Source organism: Talaromyces proteolyticus (assembly GCF_021365285.1).
Source record: "Talaromyces proteolyticus strain PMI_201 chromosome Unknown BGW36scaffold_12, whole genome shotgun sequence".
Classification (NCBI taxonomy): Eukaryota; Fungi; Ascomycota; class Eurotiomycetes; order Eurotiales; family Trichocomaceae; genus Talaromyces; species Talaromyces proteolyticus.
Genome location: NW_025764288.1, coordinates 939,656 through 964,652, shown reverse-complemented (window position 1 = coordinate 964,652; position 24,997 = coordinate 939,656). Strand labels below are relative to the sequence as shown.

At 45.3% G+C, this 24,997-nt stretch overlaps 10 protein-coding genes across 10 annotated transcripts; 6 read left to right on the top strand and 4 right to left on the bottom strand.

Moving 5' to 3' along the window:
• Positions 1 to 110: 110 nt before the first annotated feature.
• On the top strand, positions 111 to 1,784 carry BGW36DRAFT_400721 (fungal-specific transcription factor domain-containing protein; the record flags this gene model as incomplete). The annotated part of the gene is made up of 1 exon (XM_046218658.1): positions 111 to 1,784. The coding sequence occupies one exon, from the start codon at positions 111 to 113 to the stop codon at positions 1,782 to 1,784; it is 1,674 nt and encodes a 557-aa protein (XP_046067534.1).
• Positions 1,785 to 4,306: 2,522 nt separating this feature from the next.
• BGW36DRAFT_388321 (uncharacterized protein) lies at positions 4,307 to 5,810 on the top strand. Its single transcript, XM_046217213.1, has one exon. The coding sequence runs from the start codon at positions 4,378 to 4,380 to the stop codon at positions 5,587 to 5,589; it is 1,212 nt and encodes a 403-aa protein (XP_046067533.1). The 5' UTR covers positions 4,307 to 4,377; the 3' UTR covers positions 5,590 to 5,810.
• Positions 5,811 to 6,419: 609 nt separating this feature from the next.
• BGW36DRAFT_304534 (putative short-chain dehydrogenase) lies at positions 6,420 to 7,255 on the top strand (the record flags this gene model as incomplete). Its single annotated transcript, XM_046211981.1, has 2 exons — positions 6,420 to 6,714; positions 6,768 to 7,255. The coding sequence occupies 2 exons, from the start codon at positions 6,420 to 6,422 to the stop codon at positions 7,253 to 7,255; spliced, it is 783 nt and encodes a 260-aa protein (XP_046067532.1).
• Positions 6,999 to 8,892, bottom strand: BGW36DRAFT_52943 (uncharacterized protein). Its single transcript, XM_046222396.1, has 4 exons — positions 8,510 to 8,892; positions 8,187 to 8,461; positions 8,018 to 8,133; positions 6,999 to 7,968 (listed from the first exon to the last, which is right to left on the bottom strand). The coding sequence occupies exons 1-4, from the start codon at positions 8,847 to 8,849 to the stop codon at positions 7,242 to 7,244; spliced, it is 1,458 nt and encodes a 485-aa protein (XP_046067531.1). The 5' UTR covers positions 8,850 to 8,892; the 3' UTR covers positions 6,999 to 7,241.
• Positions 8,893 to 9,197: 305 nt separating this feature from the next.
• BGW36DRAFT_388317 (F-box domain protein) lies at positions 9,198 to 10,820 on the top strand. Its single transcript, XM_046217212.1, has 3 exons — positions 9,198 to 9,401; positions 9,483 to 10,293; positions 10,343 to 10,820. The coding sequence occupies exons 1-3, from the start codon at positions 9,354 to 9,356 to the stop codon at positions 10,453 to 10,455; spliced, it is 972 nt and encodes a 323-aa protein (XP_046067530.1). The 5' UTR covers positions 9,198 to 9,353; the 3' UTR covers positions 10,456 to 10,820.
• A 218-nt stretch (positions 10,821 to 11,038) lies between these two features.
• BGW36DRAFT_411113 (mitochondrial amino-acid acetyltransferase) lies at positions 11,039 to 13,503 on the top strand (the record flags this gene model as incomplete). Its single annotated transcript, XM_046219163.1, is given in 3 exon segments — positions 11,039 to 11,250; positions 11,307 to 11,533; positions 11,553 to 13,503. 3 exon segments carry the CDS (start codon positions 11,215 to 11,217, stop codon positions 13,501 to 13,503), a joined length of 2,214 nt encoding a protein of 737 aa, XP_046067529.1. The 5' UTR covers positions 11,039 to 11,214.
• A 215-nt stretch (positions 13,504 to 13,718) lies between these two features.
• On the bottom strand, positions 13,719 to 14,744 carry BGW36DRAFT_431985 (6-phosphogluconate dehydrogenase family protein; the record flags this gene model as incomplete). Its single annotated transcript, XM_046221068.1, has 2 exons — positions 13,719 to 14,609; positions 14,700 to 14,744. The coding sequence occupies 2 exons, from the start codon at positions 14,742 to 14,744 to the stop codon at positions 13,719 to 13,721; spliced, it is 936 nt and encodes a 311-aa protein (XP_046067528.1).
• A 1,291-nt stretch (positions 14,745 to 16,035) lies between these two features.
• On the bottom strand, positions 16,036 to 17,187 carry BGW36DRAFT_431984 (putative sterol-4-alpha-carboxylate 3-dehydrogenase, decarboxylating; the record flags this gene model as incomplete). The annotated part of the gene is made up of 2 exons (XM_046221067.1): positions 16,036 to 16,794; positions 16,858 to 17,187. The coding sequence occupies 2 exons, from the start codon at positions 17,185 to 17,187 to the stop codon at positions 16,036 to 16,038; spliced, it is 1,089 nt and encodes a 362-aa protein (XP_046067527.1).
• Positions 17,188 to 19,149: 1,962 nt separating this feature from the next.
• On the bottom strand, positions 19,150 to 21,843 carry BGW36DRAFT_388303 (major facilitator superfamily domain-containing protein). The gene is made up of 9 exons (XM_046217211.1): positions 21,027 to 21,843; positions 20,900 to 20,956; positions 20,665 to 20,845; positions 20,395 to 20,618; positions 20,191 to 20,337; positions 20,080 to 20,136; positions 19,885 to 20,018; positions 19,747 to 19,819; positions 19,150 to 19,692 (listed from the first exon to the last, which is right to left on the bottom strand). The coding sequence occupies exons 1-9, from the start codon at positions 21,626 to 21,628 to the stop codon at positions 19,629 to 19,631; spliced, it is 1,539 nt and encodes a 512-aa protein (XP_046067526.1). The 5' UTR covers positions 21,629 to 21,843; the 3' UTR covers positions 19,150 to 19,628.
• Positions 21,844 to 23,118: 1,275 nt separating this feature from the next.
• BGW36DRAFT_363765 (fungal-specific transcription factor domain-containing protein) lies at positions 23,119 to 24,879 on the top strand (the record flags this gene model as incomplete). The annotated part of the gene is made up of 1 exon (XM_046214494.1): positions 23,119 to 24,879. The coding sequence occupies one exon, from the start codon at positions 23,119 to 23,121 to the stop codon at positions 24,877 to 24,879; it is 1,761 nt and encodes a 586-aa protein (XP_046067525.1).
• Positions 24,880 to 24,997: the final 118 nt, after the last annotated feature.

Genomic DNA, 24,997 nt, shown 5'->3' with positions numbered 1-24,997 from the left:
CTGTTTTTTGATCCGCGCAGTCGTCGCGCCTGTGGTGTGAAGATGAAAGAGGTTTAGCTATTTTAATTGATGCTGTCAAATCAGTCAGACCATTACTCCATCGCTGCACGATGCCACGTCGCCGGGCTTCGGGGCAGACCGATAGCAACCGAATCAAACAGAGGGTCCGCACCGGCTGCAAGACCTGTCGCACGCGGCGAGTCAAGTGCGACGAAACTAAGCCGCAATGCCGGAACTGCTTGCAACGGGGCCTTGCTTGCGACAATAGCGTTCAGCTCAAATGGGAGCAGGAATTTGCGGACCGCGGTCTCGCCTTTGGTCGGGAAGGCAGATGGAGCAAAAGCCAAAAACCGCAGTCTGAGGCTTCGTATACGAATGCTGAGCCTGCGTCTGTCGTAGAAAGATGCAGTTTCCCATTTATTCAGGTTCATCTTTTTATCAATTTCGGTTACTGGGATTTTGATAACCGGTTTGAAGCTGGCCGAGAATGCGGAGACATGTTGGATGTTGAAGGTACAAGCGAAGAATGCGAAAGCGCTCAAGTGGTGACTTGGCCAATCTCTCCGACTCCGTGTGCATATCCTAGTCTCGCCAACATTGATTCCCATCTCCTCGACTATTTTCTTATTCGCCTTTGTCCTCTAACAACGTCATCGCGCCTAACACCCTCCCCTTTCGCTCAACTCGTTATTCCTCTATTCAGCATTCCTGGCCAGGATGATATCCTCCGGGCGGTATTGGCCTTGTCGGCTCGCCACAGATGTATCGGTGACCTGCAATGGTCTCGCTCTGCCATGAACCTGAAAGGAGAAGTGATCACTTCTCTCCGCAAAAGATTGCTCTCTGCGGAGACCCCAGAGTCAGACTCCTCATGGGACCCTCAAATACTGGTGATAATGATGTTCCTATGCCTGTATGAGATAGTTGATAACTGTGATCATCGCTGGGTAATACATCTGCGGGCCAGTAAAGAAATCATTCAACGGAGCAGACAACTCAAAGCGACACATTTTGGCAAAGATTTTGGGGGGTTGACAGCCTTCACAGAACGTTTTTTTGCGTTCCAAGATGTGATCAGCCGGACTGCTTGCGGCAACTCAGCATTGTTTGGAGTAGAATACTGGGCTGATGCTGATCAGCCTGGTCACATCGACTCATGGATGGGATGCAGTCCGGATCTGGTGAGCATACTGTGCCGTATTGCTGAAGTAAGCAGGCTGAAAACAGGGGACGATATTTCCGCCGACTTCCTGGAGAGAGAATCTGCGGAGTTAGAGCAGCGGCTAGAAGCTATGCAAGTGCGGACTGACGACAGAAGCTCGGATGATGATGCACTACTTTTGGCGGCAGAGCTCAAGCGGAAATCTGTGCTTCTTTACCATCACTGCGTTTTATACGACGCGTGCCCTTCAACGCCCTTCGTTTGTCAACTGAAAAGAGATATTCTAGAAGGGATTTGTGAGTTGGTCGAAGCAGGCCTCGCCGCCGGGTTAGCATTTCCTATTTTCGTCGCTGCAGTAGAGCTTCATCCGACGGATGATCAGGAATTCCTAGACAAGAGAACTGGAGAGCTTGTATGCGGCAGAAGATTAGTATTGGAAACTCTAGAGGTCATGGCAAAGTTATCCCTTTCAAATATATCACGAACAAGAGCAGTCATTCAGAAGGTTTGGCGCATGCGGGACATGGCGCTGGAGGACTGCCATTCCCTATCTCTAAGGACAGGTGTCAATGACTGGAGCATATTTGTTGGTCCATATAGTGCGAATATAAGCCTGTCATAGGAAAGCATCAAATGGACATGCACATATGGACATGTCGGTATATGTCTTCGACAGCGAGTGATAGCAACTTTTGATCGCACAGTCATGGCTGCCCTGTCTTACAGCAGCGGCACGTGCGCTGAGTCCTTCAGATCGGACTGGTCCGATGAGAAAATTCTATACATTTGTACGTACCTCATTAAGTCCTCGACTAAGTTTGTTGAAAATTCTCATAGAGTTAGCAGGCAATATTAAGGACCGTGGTAATCGTGCTAAAACTACCTACAGTCAGCATGATAACCACAATGGAATTAGCATGGAAATATTCTATTCGTGTCCTTTGCGAACATTCTTATAGTCGTGATAAATATTCTGGAACATACATTGGTCACTGGCGAGCGGAACTGTTCCGACATGAATCAGAGTCGTCGAATTCTTCGTGTTGACACACAGGAGGTATTGAGGGTCTTGGGTTGTGCAAACCATGCGGCTATCTATATGAAAAGCACGGATTTTAAAATTTAATAAATATGTTAAGGACTATAAAATTCCAAGTATCGCTTCTTTTTGTCATGGTCAACGAGCCTAACCCACGCGGGTTCTGGAACAGTATTCACATCAACCACAGTCAACTTATCAGTCCAAGACAAATCCGGCACTCTACCATAAGCATTGTCTAGCGCAAGTCCCCTAGTTAATGCAATTACCACACGGCCAGCCTCTGCTACCCACTGCGCCTCCACGTCAGGGCCATGTTCGGGCCTGACTATCACAGAGTCATCGAAAGGTTTGACCTTGAACCGGCAGTAGAAGAATTGCTTAATGGCCGGACGTACAAGTCGTAAAATCTCAGACTTAAGCTCGTCAATAATCATTAGGCGATATACTGGCATGTTTTCAACGCTCTTGTGATGTTCTCGATTATTTGCATATATTTCCAGCCGTGATTAAAAAGACTTAATTTGATGAAAACTCCGCACGATGGAGAGAATATAGCAACAGCTACGGAGTGTTGTAGATTTCCCCATCTAAAGAAAGGCTTAGCTGGGACGGGTGATGGGCTCCAGAGTACCACCTCCCCGTCGCCAATTTCTCGTGGCTGGATAGGGCTGGGTAGGGCTGGGGATCACAGTCGTATTGGTAGAATTCTCTGCTTGTACTCTAGTCTGGGTATGTATTTGATCATTCAGCCGTGGGTGTAAAAGCTCGCCGATGTAATGTAAAGGGTTTGGGCCTTCATTCTGAGCACGTATGTTCCATTGTCTTCTGGGGTGCGTTTGGGCGTCGAGAAAAGGTGTGAAAGACATAAAGGCATATTTGTTGATGAATTTTCATAAGTTCGCTGTCGGTTTAGTTTGATAGAAATATAATTGATAGAAATATAATTGATAGTAGAAGCTGTTTGACAGAATCTGATAGAAGATCAAATCGGCGAGGGGGACAAGTCGGTTGAAATAGATTTCGACCAGCACGGCTGTTGTGGTTATAAAAAGGCTATTGCCTTCCAAAAACCACGAATTCAGACAAATCTCCACCTTCCTAGCAAAAAAAACAACTATTCGAGCGGATATTGTCCCTGGCATTGTTCTGACAAAAGTTACTTTTTCAGGCTGCAAAGCAGTCAATGTCACAAACAAGTCCAAAGAAGGAATATCAAATTAAAAACGTTCTTTCAGTCATATATAATACCAATATATATGAAAGAATATTTTCCAAGAACGGTATTGCTCGCTCAATTCTCAATAGAAGAAAGGTATGTGTAAATAGAGGTCTCTTCTCAACGCGTCCTCCATCTAGTACGTTTTCGTGTTGATGACAGCCTGGAGATCTGAAGATTGATAGGTCTACGATCGGGTAGTTTCAGAGGAAAGGGTTGGTTCTAAACGATGCTATGCTATCTAGAGGAGTTTCTACAGACGGTTATAAAAGTGGTCAGGGCTGAGAACCTGAGATAAAATGGAGAGTTTAATTATTACTCCTAGGAAAGGACTCATGAGGAACGTCTTATCCCTGTTCATATTCCAAATGCTTACTTTTGAACAAAATTCAGGATTCCTGAAGTAACTTGAAGCAGCAGAAGGCACTCCATAAAGAAAAAGATAGAAGTGCTTGTGTGGCCTATCAACAACGAAAATTGCAGGCCCTTCAATAACCTGTCTAATGCGGTCTAGCAGTTATGCATATGATTTTATTTTGAGTGGCCTATTATTGAGAATATCTCCAAGCAAATGTTGTGAACTGTTGGGTGATTTCACAATATTAGACTTCTTGAAGTCTAGTATATAAAAGAATTTAGTACATGAGTAAGCAGCAAGATCCTTAGTTCTTCCACCCTCTGTCTTCTAGATTGTTATCAAACCCGTTGCTCCTAGAACTAGATATAGATCATAAATTGAACAAACCTTGTAGCTATCAGTACCAAGAAGCAATACACCCGACACCAAAATGGTGGGATAGCCGCACAGCCTGTTACAGGACAGATGCAGCCCCACCAGATCTGGAACAACCCCGCATAGAATCAGCCCTTTAACGTCCACCGATTAAAATATTGGTCACATTCTCAATATACAACATATCCAACATTAAATTCACAAAGATAAAAAAGCTTTACAAAATGCCACCCCACGAAGGCCTTGTTCATCTGAAAGAGTATGACATCAAAGACAGCAATGTCGAGCTAATTGGCAGTGATATTGATCACAAAGTTAAATACAATTCTGCAGCTACGGAACCTGCGTGGAATGATGGCCAAATTGGTACACAGGCGGGTCTGCATATTTGGCGAATTGAGAATTTCCATGTCGTACCATTACCCAAGAATCAATATGGCCAATTCTATGATGGTGACAGCTATATTGTCCTCTACTCTTATACGGTAAAAGACAATGATGGCGGCGCTGCAGACAAGCTCGGACATGAAATCTTCTTTTGGCTTGGGTCCAAAACGTCGCAAGATGAGGCCGGCACAGCGGCGTATAAGACCGTGGAGTTGGATGAGTTTCTACATGGAGCAGCCACGCAGCATCGCGAAGTGCAGCAGTATCCCTCCGAGGAATTCGTCGCCTTGTTCCCCAGATTGTCGATCAAAAGTGGCGGCGTTGCGTCTGGTTTCCGGCATGTTGAAGAAGAGACACCTAAGGAGATCACAACCCTGCTTCGTATTTTCAAGCATCCTGCTGCTGGACGCGCGGGTTCTCTTATTGTACATGAAGTAGAGCCTACGTGGCGGAGCCTGGATGACAATGATGTCTTCGTTCTAGACAAGGGCGAGAAAATCTGGGTATGGCAGGGCAATAAAAGCAGTCCAATGGAAAAGGCCAAAGCGGCCCAGGTGGTGCACGACCTGACCCTTGCCAAACACATCGACGTTGAGGTTCTGTCTCAGGCCGAGGCACGGTCGAAGATCGTCGTTGATTTATTGGGTGGCAGGGATGTGGATCAACTCTCATTCCAATCTGCACGGCCGCTTCAGGCAACTGGTCATGGAGATTCTAAGAGTGACGTGTCATCTCGGCCTAAGAGACTGCTCAGAATCAGCGATGCTTCCGGACAGGTGCTCTTTGAGCTAGTCAAGGAGGGCCAATCCATCAGACCATCGGACTTGGATGGCAAGGACATTTTTGTTTTTGACACTGGAAAGAAGATTTGGGTTTGGGAAGGTTCCCACGCTACTCGAAGCGAGAAAGCATCGTGGATTCAATTCACTCAGGCATATGTCCGCTATATTCAAGATAGCGATGCAAATCCAAATGCTGCTGTTACACCTGTTGCAAAGGTCGTGCAAGGACATGAGAATTCGGCATTCTTCAAGGCAATTGCTCTATAATAGTGTCCATAAAATGTAATACACTGCATCTTCTTGTCTCCTTAGAGTGAAATGTTTTATCTGTCATGTTTCGATTACTCTTGACATACGATATTGGATCTGAGCTAGCTGGTTTTATTATGCCATAATTCAATGAGGGATGGCTACAAGATATAAAAGACGACAAATGGGGTTTATAAAAACAAGATAGAATTCTAACTTTATAATTTCCATTCCTCACACTTACGAGTTAGATAACCAACTGAAGGTATCGCATGAAACTAATTTATATAAATATCTAGGGTAATATTTTGAAAATCCCAAAGAAAAGCCCAGAGAGAACTGTTTTCAGAAAGGCCCACTACTTTCAACACTACTTCAAACAGACAGAGAAAAACCCTTTCTGTATTATTGTTGAAACTACAGGCAAACTAGAATGAACTGAAAACTGTGGCTGAGGGTCGCCAAACCCAGTCAATGAGGACCCGCTTTAATTGAGTTTGAGGTAGTATATATATGGACTAGCTTCATGCAGCTAGGAATACCGTTTTCCTAATAAGGAAGCGATCGGCGGGTTTCTACGTTGGATGCTTCAATGCATCCATTTTTCATCACAGACGTGCAATAAATTCGCGGTTTCGGACTGGATAAAGACGCGAGATTAACTCGTTTAGGTCTAAAATGAAAGTAGAGAAGAGTCATAAGAGACGAACTTGGGTATAAATACGTCGCCATGGGCCCGTCCAGTTTCTATTTTGCTGGACTATCAATCTTTCAATTGTCCGTCTCTTGGCTATATCTTTATCTACAATATTATCTCTTGACATTCATACATGATACCAAAAGCAACTATGTCACCCGACACTCTTTCCCTCGACGGAAAAGTTGCCATTGTCACTGGATCCGGCCGTGAAACCGGTATTGGAGCAGGTATAGCTTCGGCTCTCGCTCGGAATGGTGCATGGGTGGTCATCAACCACGTCTCGGACGCAAGCGCCACACGGGCTGCAGCCGTTGCGAAGAAGATAATCGACGCTGGAGGAAAGGCAGTTGTGGTGCAGGCTGATGTATCGACTCAAGAGGGCGCAAAGGGACTCGTGCAACAAACACTTGAGAAATTCCAGGTTCAACACGTTGACATTCTCGGTATAATCCCTTCAACTGTACATTCAGAACATTATACCTGACCGTTTGAACAGTGAACAATGCAGCCGCTGGCCAGCCCGAGCCATTCCTTACTGCGACTTCGTCCTCCATTGAAACGATTTTCAAGTCCGTCGTCTTTGCTCCTATTTACCTAATTCAATCTGTCATTCCTCATATGCCCCGCGGTGGCCGTATTGTGAACACTGGGAGCATCGCTTCGAAATTAGGTTTTAGTCCCGTTGCAATATATGGGGCTGCCAAGGCAGCTGTTGATGCTTTGACATTCTCAATGGCCATGGAGTTAGGCCGTGGGTATGCAGTGACTATCAACACCGTAATGCCGGGTCCTGTCGATACAGACGCGCTACCGAAAGCGGTTTCAGACAGGATACACAGTGCTCTAGTCCCCATGACTAAGGCGGAGGAGAGAGTCGGAACAGTTGACGATATTGCGGATGCAGTGTTATTAATCTGCTCTGAGAAGAGTAGGTGGGTAACTGGGCAGGTTATTAGTGTCAGTGGAGGAATCACCGGAGGCTGAGGATATCAGTCACGATCCTTGCGTCGATCTCATGAGAAAGGGATTGATCCAACGTAGCTCCAGCTATGGCGTCAATCCAGATCATTCCCCTGGCCTTTTCCAGTGCTGTATTTGCTGAGATTATACCCAGCAAACTCATTTGTCTCCGGGCCTGTGTTATATATAAATTGCGGTTTTTCGATTGTGGTAGCAGAGCCACTATGGTCAAGATAGACCACAACTGAATATCCTGAAAGAAAGTTTCGAATAAGGTAGAATATGTGGATAATAAATATGAGAACTTTTTGTCCAATAGGCCCAACTCGTTGAATGAAAACGAATATGCCCTTTTCACAATTGCCATAATTATGAGCATCGCCAATCTTGTCATCTCTCGCAAATAGGATATGGAATCAATATTTTGGATGTCTGTCTCCAAGCGCGGCATGGAGAGTAAAATGTGTAAAATCGGTCCCATTAGACGCAGGGGATCCATGTCATCTTCTTTACTCCAGAAATTAGGATCCGCGGAGTTGACATTTATGAATTGGGCTAGTGAGGCAATACGCTCCAATGCATTTGCAACAGGTATCAGCTCCGCAGAAGTTTGGACGAGCTCTTTCATATTCTGTAGTAACAATGGCTTAATCTCTGTTAGTACTGGTTCGGGATGAGATATATCGGTTGAGAAGTAGGGCCTCTTGTCATAAATGGCACATCCCAAGACGTCAAACCTGAAAGAATTAGCTACCGTCAATAGAGAAATCTCGGGAAATAGACTACCAAGACGCGAATAAAGACAGATTGGGATGTAGGCATTGAAAGCCTCCACGACGTTTATAAATAAGACGAAGACCGGTGATATGCGCTGTCCATCTATCCCAGGTTCCAACATATAACTAATCCAAATTTATTAGTTATGTCGCTGTCGCTCGGTGCAAACGGTTCTTACATCGTGGCATATCAATCCCAAAATAGCGTTGATAACCCCCTCGCCGAGGCAATCATCTGGATCCTCAAGCTGCTTGATAACGAGACGCAAGCACTGTCCATAATATTCCAATGTCTCTGAGCAATTCTCATACCGGAATTTCTCTGGATCTTTGCTTTGAGCCAGAAACATTGATGCATTTGCCATGGCTAGCTTAAAAGCGCCAGCATCGGTCAATGCCATGGAAAACCATACTGTCCGAAAGGGGCGATACACATAATCAGATTCTGAGTTCACTGTAATTTATGAGAATATGCCACTTATAATGGTAAGTTCGTGCGTACTGAAATGAACTAATTCCCTGGACCGCCAATCCAACTCCACAGGAAATGGCCATGAGGCTAATGAGTTGGGGATGCACTCGTCATGTATCGTAAGTGTGAGTCTATCATAGGCCAATGTGGTTTCCTGCAAAGAGAATATCACTTGTACAGGGCATTTTTTGCGAGTACGGCGTGATCGGCCAATGTCCCTCATAACGCGACTCCGAATTGAGCGTTGGTTCTTGCGACTCTTCACGTCTTCTGGGTGGTTCACCGTCAAGAAAACAAAATCTTTATCTGGATTGTCTCTCTCTTGCCCGAGAACTGGTACTGGCAAGCCTTTGGCCAATGGGCCAGCCATGACGTGTTCTCTCTCGTTGCTATGGAAGAAAGTTGAAAATGAATCTGCACTCTTGAAATGGTGGCAACTTATGTCCGTGCTCTATCTCGTCTCCGATTGGCCCGCTACCTATATGCCGTCCAAGGTGGACTACGTGGGAGACCTCTATATTTGTGAATAAGTTTTACCAATTGAGACTCTTAGGAAGTATAGGAGATTGGTTTAATTTAATTCTTTTTTCTTTGTAATATTCTTAGAAATGTCAAGAGCTGATGCAGTACTATGGAGCTCCGAGCTGCTTTCAGGGTACCACTTCAGCTTATCAATCCTTATCGGGGAGTTAATCAGGATCACCCCGCAATCACTTCACCTGCGATTGATACTCATCCTCCGTATTATACAATGTGAGAGACCCATGGTAATTGGGCAATAATGATTATTTTTGATTGATTTCGTTCTATCTTTGCTGCCAAAATCACATACAACCACTGTTATCAAAGCTCTGGAGATCTACATTGCCAACTCATGGCTGACAGCAATGAGGCAGTCAACATTTATTCACTCCCTAACGAGGTACCATTCTCGAGTTCTTCTCCATCTAATAAATAAACATCTATGAAAATATAACAGCTAACCAAGATATCTATACTATAGCTCCTCGTACAAATCCTGACTCCTTTCACGACACGATCGTTGCTTCCTCTCACCAGCGTATCACATCGATTCCACGCCATCATTCTACGCATCCTACACTACAGACTTCTCCTCGCAGCATCGCTTCAAGAATACAAATTAATATTAGAGTGCTTTCACCCAAGCTCAAGGCTAACCGACCCGCACTCTTTCTGCACGTACCTTGGAACTCCCGGCCTGAGCAACAATTACGAAGGGAAAGGGTCCTTGTATGAGAACTGCAAGACTGCAGAGAAACTCTCACGGTTGTCTTCCGTTTACTCCAGGTTTAGACCCGATCATATCACTACGGATCAAGAATCGCGCTCGAATAATGTTTTTCAACCCCCGACAGGCACCAATGGGGTATCCGAAAATTCATTGACCGGAGCTCATCATGACGTGGTTGAAGCGAACAGTCATATAAGCAATGAAATTCGATTTTTCAAAAAGCAGATAAGCCTTGACGAGTTTGAAAGCTTTTCGCAACTATGTACCATGGTGAATCTCGTGAAAGTCGCCAACAATTCAACGCGGCTGCTCAGTGCACTCAATGTGGAGGAGGGAGTTATCCGCATATATAAAGACTGGCTTAGGGAGCAATCAAAACGCGACCATATCAATACCGACGATAGTAACCTCCCCGACGACGACGAGGGTATTTTATGGGTTGATACTGCTAAAAATGTCGGTTTGAAAGTTCGCGTCAAAGAGAGAAGATGGAACCGCGAGGCACCCATTTTAATTCATCGGGACGAAGAGCTTGCAACCACATATGAGGTCGAGATAGAAGGTAGGCCGCGGAATACTTGTGATGACATTTGTGTTTAACCAGCGTACAGAAATTCGAATACGTACAACTCGCTTGTTACTAACAGTAGAGCAGTCTCTGGCCGAACAGCAGAATTATTTTAAAGCGATTATTATAGGCCCAGTTCATTCAGCGGCAATCTAACATAATTTGCAATTAGGTAAAACCCGAGCAAATAACATAAAATGTCTCTACCGTGTATTTGAAAGACATCGAGATTCTCCCTCCGGCGGCCTACTGCAACTACAAATTTGCCCTGCTCGATTAACCGTTCAGCCAGCAGTGGAAACTTAACATTGAACGGAGTTATCTTTAAATATGTGCGCATCACGCTATAAGGATAAAGTGAAGCTTTGGGTACACGAAGCCGGTAGATCAAACAACAGATTGGATATATTTGCGTGTGCATCAATTGGCGTATATGTTTCTGGTTGTGTTTATCCTCCGTATGGAAGCTGCCCGATATTTAAAGAGTTCAATGCTTAACTAATAAACTATACCTACATATGCATACACTGCATAGTTTCTTAAAAGGTTAAAAGTAAGGGATTTACCAAATAATATCCTCTAGACGTTCATTCCCTCCTATTTAAATTGGAAACGTTCAATACATTTATTTGCCTCGTGAGTTCTCATTTGCATTTCTGTTATCTTATCGCTTATCTTATCGAGGCGCCCTATGACGGCGGTGAAGCCGCGCAGATCTCCGCCTTTCTTCCACCCATGAGTCCTTTGGCCGCCGAAAAACACCTCATACTTCCATCGCAACCCCTCATTGACTGCGCACCCTCATTTTTTAGTATATAATATATCATTATCTTTGATATGACATAATTTATCTCTTACTATACCCCTCCGTTGTCGCCCCTTCTACTCATTTCGTCGTTCTCCAAACAATGAGTCATGAGCTCTCAACCTCCAAAACGTTCCTTGTTCAGGGTACAAATTATATTATTTCATAGCTCGAAAACCTGCTAACACTGTTTCTAATATAGGCCCGTGATTGTATCTTTTATCAGAGCTCCCAAGTACGATTATCGTGTAGCTCATGCCCCGCACGACCATACCATACATCCTCACAACAGCGTGACTGGAAATTAGGATGGACTGACAAGGAGTCTTTGAACGCTGGCCGCCATCGAGCTCGTGAAAAACTAGCTGACAAGGAAAGTAATCTAATGATATTGCACTCTGTGAACATTGAATTGACTAGTCTGCTTTTGTTAGGAATTCTTCCTTAGTTTACTGAGCTCAGCCACGACAAAACGTGAAGCAAGGTCATACCTCTCCAGATTTCCGTCAGTGCTTCGGAAGAAACCTCCACCCGTGCAACATAAACATAACGTTAAACCTCCCGTCGAACCTGAGAAGCCAGGTGTCAATTTGGGGACATTCTATGGCGTTACCAGGTCGGTTATGGATGCGCCAGTGTTCCGGCAAGTTGATACGCCGGAGGTTGAGCGAACATTATCCCTCGATGAAACTCTACATGTTGCCTTGGTGAAATTGAATGCTCCACAATCCCTTGACGATGAAACCATCAAGGGGGTGGCTTTAACCTTGTCGCAGCTGATGCGTTTGGGTATGGCTTCTTGTGTTGTAATCGATCCTGGCCCTGTGCAGAACGAGACGGCGTGGAAGAAGATGGCGTCAGAACAAGCTGATCGCCTATCTGCGGCAATCGATCGCTGCGATGGTGGTAAATCACGTCGCTTGGATTCTGCCTTAGTCATGAAGGATAGTCGTTCAACACTACCTAAAGTCATCTCTCGGCAAGTCCTACTCAAACCTCTGCGGCAGAATCATACAGTGCTTATCACTCCTGTGGTTTACTCCGAATCAACCTGCAAGGCATTTCTAGTTCCAGCAAATGATGTCATTCTGGCGTTGACCAGGGAGTTCGCAGGGTTGGAGAGAGAACATGACCCGGATGAGGACCCAGTTATTACTGCACAGAAGTTTTCTGTTCTTCAAAAAGAAGTCTCAGTAGACAGATTGATCGTCCTTGATCCATTAGGGGGCATCCCTGCATTCAGAGGGACTCAACAGGGTCATGTCTTTATCAATATGGAACAGGAATTTAAGGATATTGAAGACGAGCTTACCGGGGCCATGTCGTTGAGGAATGGTGTCATTACTGCTACAAACGGATTGACTGCGGATTCAGCCATTGCTAACAACAATCCTATATCCAAGTTTTTCGCATCAGAAGTTGCTTCCCTGCCTTCGCAGCCAGACCAGAGAAAAGCAAGAACCGAGTCCATAAATTCCCCGTTAAACGGACATTTGGAAAATCTACGACTATTACAGCAAAGCTTGGCCATGCTTCCTCCATCAACCTCGGGGATTATCGCGACGCCTAAAGATGTCGCAAACTCCGCGAACCCTCAACCACAGGAGACATTGTCAGTTTCTCGTGTAGGAACGCGCCGCCAGAGAAACCCCTTGATCCACAATCTCCTGACCGATAAACCACTACACTCATCTTCCCTCCCATCAAGTCGACTTGGATCGAACAAGGTACCAAATGGCCAGATTATTCCCCCAGTCGTGCAATCAACATTCGTAAAACGAGGAATGCCATTGACAATCCTCCCTGATCCCCGTGTTTCTCCGTGGACTCCAGAAAACCATGTCAAAGGAACATCAAGTATAAGTCTTGGGGACCCTCGCATTGATCTCCCACGTTTGGTGCATCTGATCGAGGACTCCTTTAACCGCAAACTCGACATCCAAGATTATCTTAATCGCATTAATGGCCGTATTGCTGGTCTGATCATTGCAGGCGAATACGAAGGAGGGGCCATCTTGACCTGGGAAACACCACCCGATATTCCCGAGTCTGATCGCAACAACCCGAAAAACATCTCCCGTCTTGTGCCCTATCTCGACAAATTCGCGGTCTTGAAACGAAGCCAAGGCGCAGGTGGCGTCGCCGATATCGTGTTCAACGCCATGGTTCGCTCCTGCTTACCGCAGGGCGTATGCTGGCGCAGCAGAGTTGATAATCCAGTTAACAAATGGTACTTTGAACGATCAAGAGGGACATGGAAGTTGCATGAAAGCAACTGGGCGATGTTTTGGACTACACCTGGGGTCCCAGAGGATGGTCCCTTGAAATTCAAGGATTATGAAGCTGTCTGTCGAAGCATCCAGCCTAGTTGGGCAGATAAGAAGAGTGTCGTCGACTGATGCTTCCAAACTTCCTACATTCTGGTTTACATATTAGACATATTCTATATATTCCGCTATATATAATTGATTTAGTATCATCGATATATCTGATTTTTAGAAGCTCTTGACCTTGTTGAGGAACATTATTTGCATCCAACAATGTCTAATATCAACTCAAATTTTGATTCTCATCTATTTCGGGTGATTGGAACATCTAGAGATGTGGAAATATCCTAATTCTCATAATTCAATCCACTCTCCTTCCTAATAGCGCCATACATTCCTGCAATATCCCCCCTTTCACCCATATGCTCTTTCACATCCACGAGATACTTATCCGCAACTTCAACCGACCTCATCCGCATTCCACTATCCTTTGCAATATTCATAATATGTCTAGCATCCTTCCGCACCAAATCGACCTGGAAAAGCGGATATTCGCGCTTCCAATAATCCCCCGTCTGCATGCGCTCGATATATTTGACAAGCGGACCAGGGAACATCAATTCCATCCATTGCTTCAACGGATCCGTTCCAAGCCCTGACTTCTCTGCAAACGTCATTCCTTCACCGAGCTTCTCAACGAAACTGATGACGAAGCTATTTCCAAGTAACTTCATTACCCCGGCTCTCCCGATGTCGTTCTCTGCTTCGTTTTCTGATGTCAAGTCCATATTCGCACGCGAGATTACGCCGACTGTGTAGGGCAGGATCTTGGCGATCTCGGACTTGGGTCCGGAGAGCACGCAGATTAGCTGTCCAGCGTCGGCCATAGCTGGGGCGCCAAAGACAGGGCTAGCTACAAAGCTCGCACCCTGAGCACGGATCTGCGCATCGATTTTGCGCGTTGTGTCGGGGTGGACGGTCGAGCAGTCGACGAAAAGCTTACCCTTTACATCACCCGTCAGAGCAGAGGAAACGATGCCCTCTACGGCTGGGTCGTCGCCAACGCAAATGAAGATTATGTCGGCGGCGGTCACAGCCTCGGTGATGGAAGACGCGGCGGTCGCTTTGGAGGGCCCACCTAGGGTTTCGGCGAATGCGGTAGCCTTGGACACTGTGCGGTTGTAGACAATGAGGGGACTGCTGAGGTTGCCTTTTTTAACAAGGTTTGTACACATTCCCTGGATTCATATCAGTTTACCAAAATTCATTTGTACGGAGTTTCTATATAGATAAATATACTGATAAGGAACAAAGCATAATAAACATACCAAACCCATATTCCCCAGCCCGATCCATGCTATTTGAGGCGACATTGTTGTGATGAAGTTATACGAGAGACTAGTGTGAGTAGGAGTTCAAGTACTATAAAATCAAGCACTGGTCCGGTGCAGTTTAGGTTTAACGGATTTGAATATAAAAGTATGTGGCGTCATTATTTAATAACTAGTTTCAGATGACAAATCCATAGATAAGTTATGTCAATCAATTATATGACCTGTTTCTCGGCCGTGAGGGGCAGTAGGGCAACGCGGAATACCTCCATGATCCTGGCCGTCCCGCGCGGCCCGTCACAGCCGCTCTTTTATCTATACAGCATCAAGCAAGAAATCAACTCGAATTAATATTAATTAGTATTAATGAATACTCTAACTCTATAGCTTTATCATAATTTCGATGCCGACCCTGTTTCAATGGTTCACGCAGCACGCAAAGAAGAAATTCCCCAAAACTTCTCCATACCTCTTTCTCTTTTTCTTGTTGTCTTTCTCTGAAACCCTTCTCTCTTCCGCCGCAGACGGCATCACAAACTCAAAATTTATAGTTGACCGAGCTCTATTCTAGCCTATTGGGCCTTTTCGGGAGTACCTCATCTTCTAGCGTGTAACTGTAGCGTTTCCCATCGGATTGCCCAATGGTGAGCTCGATGCCGCCTACTGCGTAAAGTTGCGCTCTTCTGTGGACATGGTGCGTTGGGAGGCGAAGCCGGCGACGTCAAGGACGGCTACGTTTAGGTTTCTGTTGAAGATCGCTGAGGTGCCGTAGTTGATGGGTGTGAAGGAGGAGATGGATACGCCGCCGCGGACGGTGTCGTTGACGGCGGCCTAGTCTGATTCAAGCCATTCCCTGCAGAGATGGTGAAGGTAATGTGTTAGATTCGCTACACTTGAGCTTGGTATTTGGTATTGGGCGAAAATAGAAGCCGATGATGGGGATTGCAAACTTCTCTCCCCCGAAAATGTCCATTCGAGAAACGGTAACCATGTTCTCTTTCTCAAACGACTGGGCCATGATGATGATGGAGCAAATAGATGACCGCACACTAAAAAATATAGGATACCAAAATATAATTGACCGCTTCTATTATTATACCGCCGGAAAATTATCCAAAGCGGTTTGGAAAACACAGAAAAGCAATGTGGTCGAAGTAGAGCTGTTGACTGACGTCACAATAGAATATTAACCCTTTTTGAAGTTATGCTAGCCTCAATCTAGACCTCAATTGAGGCGTCTAGATGGAGAATATGTTTTTTTATATTCCAGATTGCTTTTTTGAAGAAATATTTCAATTAACTAAATAATTAGATTTTTGTTATCAGAACAGATTTATACAGCCTTCTTTGCATCTTTGTTGAAGTACCCCCCACTCCGCAAAATGGCCTCTGTCAGGTTAACGAGTGGCTTGTATCCCAGTACTTTCTTAGCCTTATCAATGCTGTATGTTCGAGTCATGCAACTGTATCGAATACCCACTACATTCATCCTCGACTTCTTGCGCCCGAGAGACGTCGCCCAAACCACCCACTCTGCGATAACAGCCATAACGATCCCAACGATCTTGGGTATCTGACGAATATCTTCGGGTCTGGTCTGATAGCCTGCTGCAGCACCAATTGCACGAGCAAAATCCCAGAAGGGTATATGCTCATCATTCGTGATGAGGAATCCTTCCCCCGCAACGCGCAGATCCGCCGGTGGTGGAGTCACATGGCTCCTTAGTAGGGCTTGTGCAGCGAGAATATGGGCGTGGACAACATTCTCGTTGAAGGTGAAGTCAAATAGATTCTTACCGTTGCCAATTGTGAATCTTAGTTTCCCAGCAGCTGCGTTCTCGACCATAGATTTGGTCGTTCCATCGTCATTCTCGCCGAATATTCCCGAGGGTCGGATGGAGGTGGTTAACATGGTGCTGCTGTTGCTATCCAGTACTAGCTGGTCTGCAAGGGCCTTGCTATGAGAGTAGATTTCTCTCTGTTGGGGCATGTACAAAAGAGGCAAGGAGTCATCACCCTCAATTAGATCGCTGACTGAATCATGGACAACTGAAGCGCTTGATGTATAGACAAAGGCTTTCGTTCCCGCTTCCTGTGTGAAACCATTAGTCGTTAACTCTCAAAATTGCATATAGGGCAACATATGTATACATACCTTGGCAGATTCCAGCAGGTTGCGCGTTCCCTCAACGTTGACTCGCAAGTAGAGAGGGAGGTCGAGAAGGGTAGGCAGAGGGGAGGCTGTATGGAAGATAACTTGGGGCTGAACTTTGTGGAGAGCGGCATTGACCTGGTCCCGCGATGTGATATCGACTTCATGATATTCGACCGTGAGCGCGCGGGTCTCAGTATTGGGTAGTCTCAAATCAAACACAGAGACTTGCACTGTTGGTGCAAGAGCAAGCAGTTGTTTGACTACTTGTCGGCCTAGAGAGCCACAGCCACCGACCACCAGAGCGGATGTAATGGGTTGTTCGGTGGCCATAATTGAATAATCTCCTCAGTTTGGCAATTCCAGTGTGGTTATAGAAAGTGCTTAAAGACTGCGGAAAATTAAAACGAGAAGATCCGATTGATGCCGGAATGATGGTCGCACTTCTATTTGCTGATAGGGGCAGCTTGTTATTCCAATAAGACCTTCGATGCTCAACCGAATTATAAAATGAGAAGAAATCCAAAAGGAAAAGAAGACAGTAAGGGCTTTGATAGACGTTGGGAACAACTTTCATATATCAAATATGAGCACCTAATTTACGGATAACGAAGCCAAGCTGAGCTAAGGAAAGGGCCGAAGGAAATGTTTGAAGTGGCCTGAAAGGACTGAGAAGCTGATCAGTCCAGGCCTGTATTCAATCAACCAATCAAAACATCAGGTACCTTGCAGAGGCAAATGAGATAGCTTTAAAAATAGATAACTTTTGTATTCCGTGCACAAGGTGCACGCGGGTTCGGAGCTGTGGAGAGGAATCCGACCGACACACGCTAAATATTTCGGGAACTAGGAAAAGGGTAGTTCAGCTTTAACCAGTTTAGGAAGCGGGTTGGATAACTGCATCCCGCGCGCGTATGGACTTCAATTTCAGTCTTAGTTGGTTAAAGCATATTTCAAGTACATTTTGAAAGGAGAGACAATGGCTTGTTGAGCAATAATGTATGAATATACACCCAATTCTTCACCTTCGTCCTCCAAGTTGGCAGTCTAATGCTATTCTCAGCTAGAGTACGGGGATACAGCGAGCAACGCAGCATGTTGCACATTTGTGGAAAACCATGAAAATCTACATAGCCTGTGCGTTTGGTTGTGTGGTGAATGATTAAGGTAGAGTAGGACTCGGAGTGCCGCCGGTAAACCATCACAATTGCAGGTGTGTCATGAATTATCCGGCGGGCATCTTAGGTGTTCAAATGACTTCATTCCTGATCCCAGCTTCTGCCTCTGGAAGTTTGTTTTTAGATCGATTTATAGTACCAAAATATATGAGGTGTCTCCATGTAGTTACCAACGGGTCGTATATTCGTGCAACGGCCCCTTCTAAGAGGGTTCGATGGTACATATACCACCTCGGTATAGGATTGTATCTATGATTAATATATGTAGATTACCATACAAGGTTATAAGATTGCAACTCTGTTAAGTGATATTTTGGAATATTTTAAAATCATATCGATATTCTATATTAAGTCAGTTCAAAACTCCGAATTTAGGTATCCTTTTAAATCGAATACAGTAATTGAAGGTCATAAATGCAAAGGTGTCTTGATCATGAGGAAGGACAACTGAATCAGTCTTCCGCAGCCCAGCCGTCTTTGTTGAAAACGGTCGAATTGTTTACAAGCTGCAGAACGTAATATTGAATTGCCGCGTAGGTAACCTGGTGGTCTAAATATCAAAAACTTCATCTACATTGTAGCAAACCTACTATTCCGCTTCAGCAACCTTGGAGAGATTATTATGGCAGCTTCGAAAAAATCAGACATCCTCCATCTTCCGGCTGAAACTGTATCAAGAGCTCATGGGCTTTATCTTCCATGGCAGCCTCACTCTCGCGAGCATCCCGGTCAAGAGGTCGCTCGTTAAGACCGTGAAAGAAACATGCCAGTATGTTATTAGTCTATAGGACCAATCCTCCTTTCCTTGTTCCCACCATAACAGCTAACAAGATCACAAGACTTCCAATGAGCTCGAATAGCGGTAGAATCATCCATTCCCAAGTCACTACGGCGTGAGTAGTAGCGGGGAAGGCTCTGCCGTGTACATGGACAGTGAGAATATAATTTTTGTTAGGGATATGAGGGCTTTCAAGGGTTTTCCGGCTTTGATAGATCTTTTAGGGGCGTTATAAGCATTAATAGTAAGGATAGATGGGCCAGTTTGGGAGAAAATTTGGAGAAAGAGTAGGTTTGGGTACTAAGAATTGCAAACATGAGAAGTTCTCTATTTTAGAACCTCAAAGAAAATTTTATCATATCCATCTTCCCTGCTGTTTGAACCACCATAGAATTCTCCGCCTCGCTGTTGTATTTGATAGCCACTATCAAAGTCCTCGATTCAGTGACTTTCTCATCCTTCCGATAGATGATGTCGTCGACAATCCTGCCGCCTCGAGTGACATCCACTATAACCACATAAAAAGGTCGTTCTGATTAGCTGTTCTACTGATCCAAAGGAAGGAGAATGCCTAAATTGTATGCGTATTCGACGGGTATTCTGAAGCTGTAATCGATGGAAAAGAGGGTTCCCACAATCTCATCGAAGCAAATATAATTCTACCTCTACTCACACACCGGCCAGTCTCGAACCACATTTTAACCATGATATTCTGATATAAGTCTTGAAAAACGAGCCTTCCAGGCCAGCCTCTTGAATGTCTGGATTCTATGTTATTTTGTTCTATTCTTTCCATTTCCCCCCAGTTAGTTTGAACATTACTTTCCCCCGGCATATTTGCTCTTAGCACGTATCTGCGCCCCCCATCGGTAAAAAATATATCTGCTCTCCTGTTAGACAAGTGGTTGTAGAATCATGGAAGAACCGACTGCTTACGGAAACGGTGCTAAAACCAAGGTAATCATTGAAAGAAGAAATGATGCCCATTGGTAACCAAGGTTTTCATACACTGCAATCGTGTTAACGTTTTAACGAACTGACCTCTTTCATAGGTGTTGGAGTTATAATACTAACTGGGTGAGCCGAATAGCGGGAATGCCGCTGCAAAAACACTCCGCGTGAAACTATTTGCTGCAAGCGCACTTGCAGAATAAAGTGGATAGGCATCCACCAAGAAAGTCCAGATTCCGGAGAAAACTATTATGACACTATGAATGAATTGTTAGTTCCGTGGCTCGGCGATAATTGGTCAAGAAATCTGTAACCTACCCAGCGCCGAAGACGGCGCTACCAATAATGGGAACTATCCAATGGATAGAAGAATATCTAGCCAGAATTAGTCAATATACTGGCTGTCGCTGTGAGTTCAAGGCTTCTCACGTTGTCCATCCAAACCAAAACAACCCTATCGTCACAAGTGGAGCTCCTCCAATGGCAGGAGGAAGACGGAACTCCGGTTCTGAAGAGCCAGGAATGCCAGTTTTTGCTTGATGCTCCTTGAGAAGTCTCATGAAGTTCTTGTGCCATCTATCTTTGAATCAGAAAATTATGGCTCAAGCACTTAATTGACTCTATTTCACTCACAACGGATTCGTACAAACTCCAACTATCATGCCGACAGCGATTCCCAAGAAGCATAGCCCGACTTGCCATAAGTTGAAGCCGTGGTTATTCTGAAAGATCACACCAAAAACACCGAAGAAAAGGTAGAGAACTCCCAGTAATACTGCAGTAAACAGGCAGAGGAACAAGCACATCGGTTCGAGGGCAAGAAGCAGGAACGGTCTGTAGCAGGATCGAATGAGGGTCTCCTCAGTGTTAGACAGGCATATAATGAATGTAGAGGTTACTCGCCTGTGTCAGTGACCTGTCCATTTTTTCTATTGAAGCATAGTATCTGCTATCTCCTGTCTCTTTCCGTAGTTTTTTGGCCTCCTGACGCAGCAAAACAGGGTGGTATGTTTCAGGGACCAGAAGGCAGATAGCGATGAACTGGGCAAAGGACCATATAAGGAGCACGTAGTAGGACCATTGCCTAGACAAATTTAGTAATTTGGTTTTAGCTGTCGGAGAAATTCAATTGCCTTACCATTTCACGTTGTAATTTATGAATCCCCCAATAACAGGCCCAAGTTCAGGACCCAAGCTGTCCTATTGTCTCAGTACCCATATCATTCCCGGCCAATGAAACAGGGATGAATACAAGGATAACATACAATGGACTCGCTGTATAAAGCATCATCGGTGCTTGTAAAGATTCCCGAGTGAATAAATCCCCGACCGTCCCACCGGCGACACTCAGAAACGCCGCCCCAGCCAGCCCATTGAAGAAGCGCGCTACAATCAACGTCTCGATATTCGTTGCCACAGCACACGGTATGAGCCAGATCACGAAGCTGAATGTTGATAGAACGTAAATCCACTTCCGCCCGTAGAACTCACTCAGTGGCGCAAGAATCATCGGGCTCAAACCTAAACCGAAAACAAACAAGCTCAATCCCAGAGTAGCGACGGTCGGACTAACATGAAATTCCTTCTCAATCTGTCCATAGGTTGCACTGTAAAGTGAGCTTGTGCAAGCGACACATAAACTGGTTGTAGCCATAATGGTCACGATCAACCACTTTCGCGCTGGGGCCATGCTTCTCGGGCTTCGCGGGTCGTCATCGCCAGTGAAGGAGACGAGAAAGTCTTCGTCTGAATATGAATTATTTGCGGGTGCTGTTGCTGTTCCTCCAAGATGTGTATTGGTATCCAAATCGATGGATTTGGGCTCGTCGTCTCCCTCCGCTGATGAACTTTGGGGTGTGGCAGTCATGGTTCCTTAGGATTTAATTGCGACTCTTTGGGTAATCAAATTATGTCGTTAAGTTCACGATACTCGTGAGACAAGACCGACCGTAGGGGGGTTGCTTAGTCTTCTCCAATGCACGCAGCACGCCAATCGATTATAGTCGTGGTATTCAGGTCTGTGACGGGACAAAAATGGCTGGCCAAAAAATATCCTTGCGATTTTCATAGTGGCAAAGCGTGAGAAATACATTCAAAACATCTACATAAGGAGGTATTATCTGGTAGGAATCACAAACGGACGTTTTACATATTGCCGATAGGAGCGCTCCCGATGGATTCCTATTTGGGACATCCACTAATAAACTTAACGGCTACGTAGATCCCCTGCAGGATATGCAGCGCCCAGACTTAGGCGCATTATTAGGCTCCATTCAAACATCGGCCGCCAAGTCTTACCGATTACCCGATGGGGCGTTCCTCTGTATTTACCCGGAGTAGAAATTCGGGCGGATTGCCAAAAGGAGCCCTCCGAGAATGTGCACTGTTCAGTGATGATAAGTAGCCATTAGAATCCATAACAGGCTATTATGTTCTGCACGCACTAGTTAGTTATTAGCCACTGCTGCAGAATTAATTGTAAGCAGGACCCGATACCATTTCTCGGCATGTTGTCATTCCATAGTCTCGATGCATTTTGGCCAGGGTCGATAAAGCAGGCCTACAGTGCCAAATGGCTGTCAAATCATGGGTTGACATAAACGAGGAGGCTTGCCTGAAAAAGTGAGGAAAGGCGGCCACTGTTTGACACGTTATCCGATACTCTACTCAACCACACTTACAGGTATTGGCACTCTTTAAATTATTAATCGGCACTTTAGGAGTCTATCTTAAGCCAAGAAACGCCTTAAGATAGGGCCATACCCTTGCTGCTTACGTGCAGGGCGCGAATTAGAGCAAGAAGTGTCTGCCACTCAGCTCGTATTTCGGGTGCGTACAGTTATCCGTTGAAATGGAACTATATGAGGCGAATGATAGCTGCTCAACGAGTCATGTTCGGCCCGACTGCACTGAATCAATTTCTTCTTTCATCCCTCCGAGCCATTTTCGGAGTCGAAGATGTTCTCCGTATTCCATGCGATGAACTCGGAGAAACCTAGCATAGCAAAGCCTACTTCGACGTCAATCTCACGGGAAAATTTCACTCCTTCACGCCCTAAGGCCTTTAGAGCTTGTGACCGATGTCGCCTATACCGCGTACGATGTGGTCAGAGACCATGCGCACAGTGTCTTATAAACAAGGCAAATTGTGTCACGTCGCCAATGAACAGGCTGGCGCGTGTTTCTGGAACACGGGACAACTCAAGGTGAGCGACACCAGTTCACAGCGTAGATCTGTTACACCGTGCAATATACTTCCGCCTCTTCTTCACTGTAAACCTTCCAAACATGCAATTTAACATGTAGTATGGATCAAGAACTAGGTATAGAACCTTATCAAATGAGAACACGGAGGCCATGAAAGAGGCGACAAAACCCCCCACATCTTCACCGGCGCAGTCTCCTCGGACAGAATTTTATCTTACATATGAGGATTGCTCTATTTCACGGGATGAAGGGGGATTGGCTAGATTGAAAACCTTCTTCTGCGATGCCAAGTCTGAATCGATATACTCCAGTGGCCCAGGTCTAGGGCCGTTTCCAGTCTTTCCAGAGCAACCTATGCCACTAGAAGACAAGCATACATTGACGACCAACCTTTCAAAAGATCAGCAAAGTTATTTTCTTCGGCTGTTCTGCGACCATCTCCATCAACAAATCCAGATACTGACATCGAAGCAGCTAAAAGAGCTATACAACTCAAACTGGGAGCAGCTATATGATAAACGTCCGGTTGATGGTGCGTTGCTCGACTGTATGATTGCGCTCGGCATCCAATACGGGCATCATACAGGCCTTTCATCCCGCATCCTTGCGGTCAACGGAAACAGTTCCTGTGACGGCCCCCGACCAGGATGGTCGTACATCCGACGATGCCGCAAGATACTGGCGGGATGGTCCAGGGTTAGCCTGGAGGTATTACAATGCGACCTCCTTATCGCCCTGTTCTTGATGCACGCAAGCAGCTACCAAGAAGCGTACCGTGTACTAGGGTGTGCCGTTCGAAATGCTCTTAGCTTAAACCTTCAGTGTGATCCAGCAGAGCACTTTTCGACGGTTGAGAAAACTCTACGTAAACGTCTATGGTGGCTCTTGTTCGTCATGGATTTTCAATGTTCGCGTCAGCTTGGAAAACCTCTTGCAGTCCAACTTAGCATTATTACATGCTCTTTACCTGTTAGTGATGACAGGGAGACTAAGTCCGCGACTGTCGATGAGGATGACATAACTTATCTGGCATTCCTCACGCATATGACTAAACTGGCCATTATTTGGACTGATATACAACAGCGGCTTTCTATGAACAAGGTATACGAAGGGACGTGTAATGCAATAGTGCTTGAACACTGCGCTGATAGAATCTCAGCAAGTCTTCTTCAGTTGGATACGTGGATGTCAGAAATATCTGGAAGGTTTACCCCGCCATCTGGCTATTCGATGGCTCAGACAAATATCGAGAAACATGGATTCGCGTTTGAACTGGGAGTACCACCGCGGATTCAGCGCCAACGAATTATATTGATTCTTTGGTATCATGATACGTATATCATGCTACAGAGACCATTTATTTGCTTCGCGACTCCTGGGCAGGCTAAGGCACAGTATCACTCCCAGAGCGCGCTCCAACATTCACTTGTGGTGATTAGTATAGTACATCAAGCTTTCTCGTCGTCAGATATTTTATATGGGTGGCCTGAGGCCATTTATATTCTGTGGAACGCCACTACAGCCGTTTTAGGCTTCATTCGCGTTAGCCCTGAACGTTCTCGCGTACCTTCGGCAATCGCATCGATTAGGAAGGCTCTATGGGTATTTGAAAACTATTCCGTCACATGTGCCTCTTCTGTCATGGCAAAAAATGTAATTCAATCTCTTCTTTCAAAACTGAATGTTTCCATGGTGAACTTGGATGAAACAGGAATGGATGCAGAAGTTCGGACAGCAACATCAAAAACGTCGCAGCAATTAGGTCTGCGTGATTCGTCAAGCCCACTATTGACGACACTATCTTCCTCTCACGACGCCATGGAGATCATTGGGCTAGATGATTTGGTGGGTATTGAAAATGGAAACTGGGATTTGTCCTGGCCCACGTATGAGGTTCTACAGGGAGCTTGATGATAACAACCATTGTCATGATATTCTTGGCATTTTTCTCTCGTATGAGTTTTTCTTGGCTGATATACAGTGCTTTGAATTTTTGAAGTATAATTCTGAGATTAATGAGGATGGTACG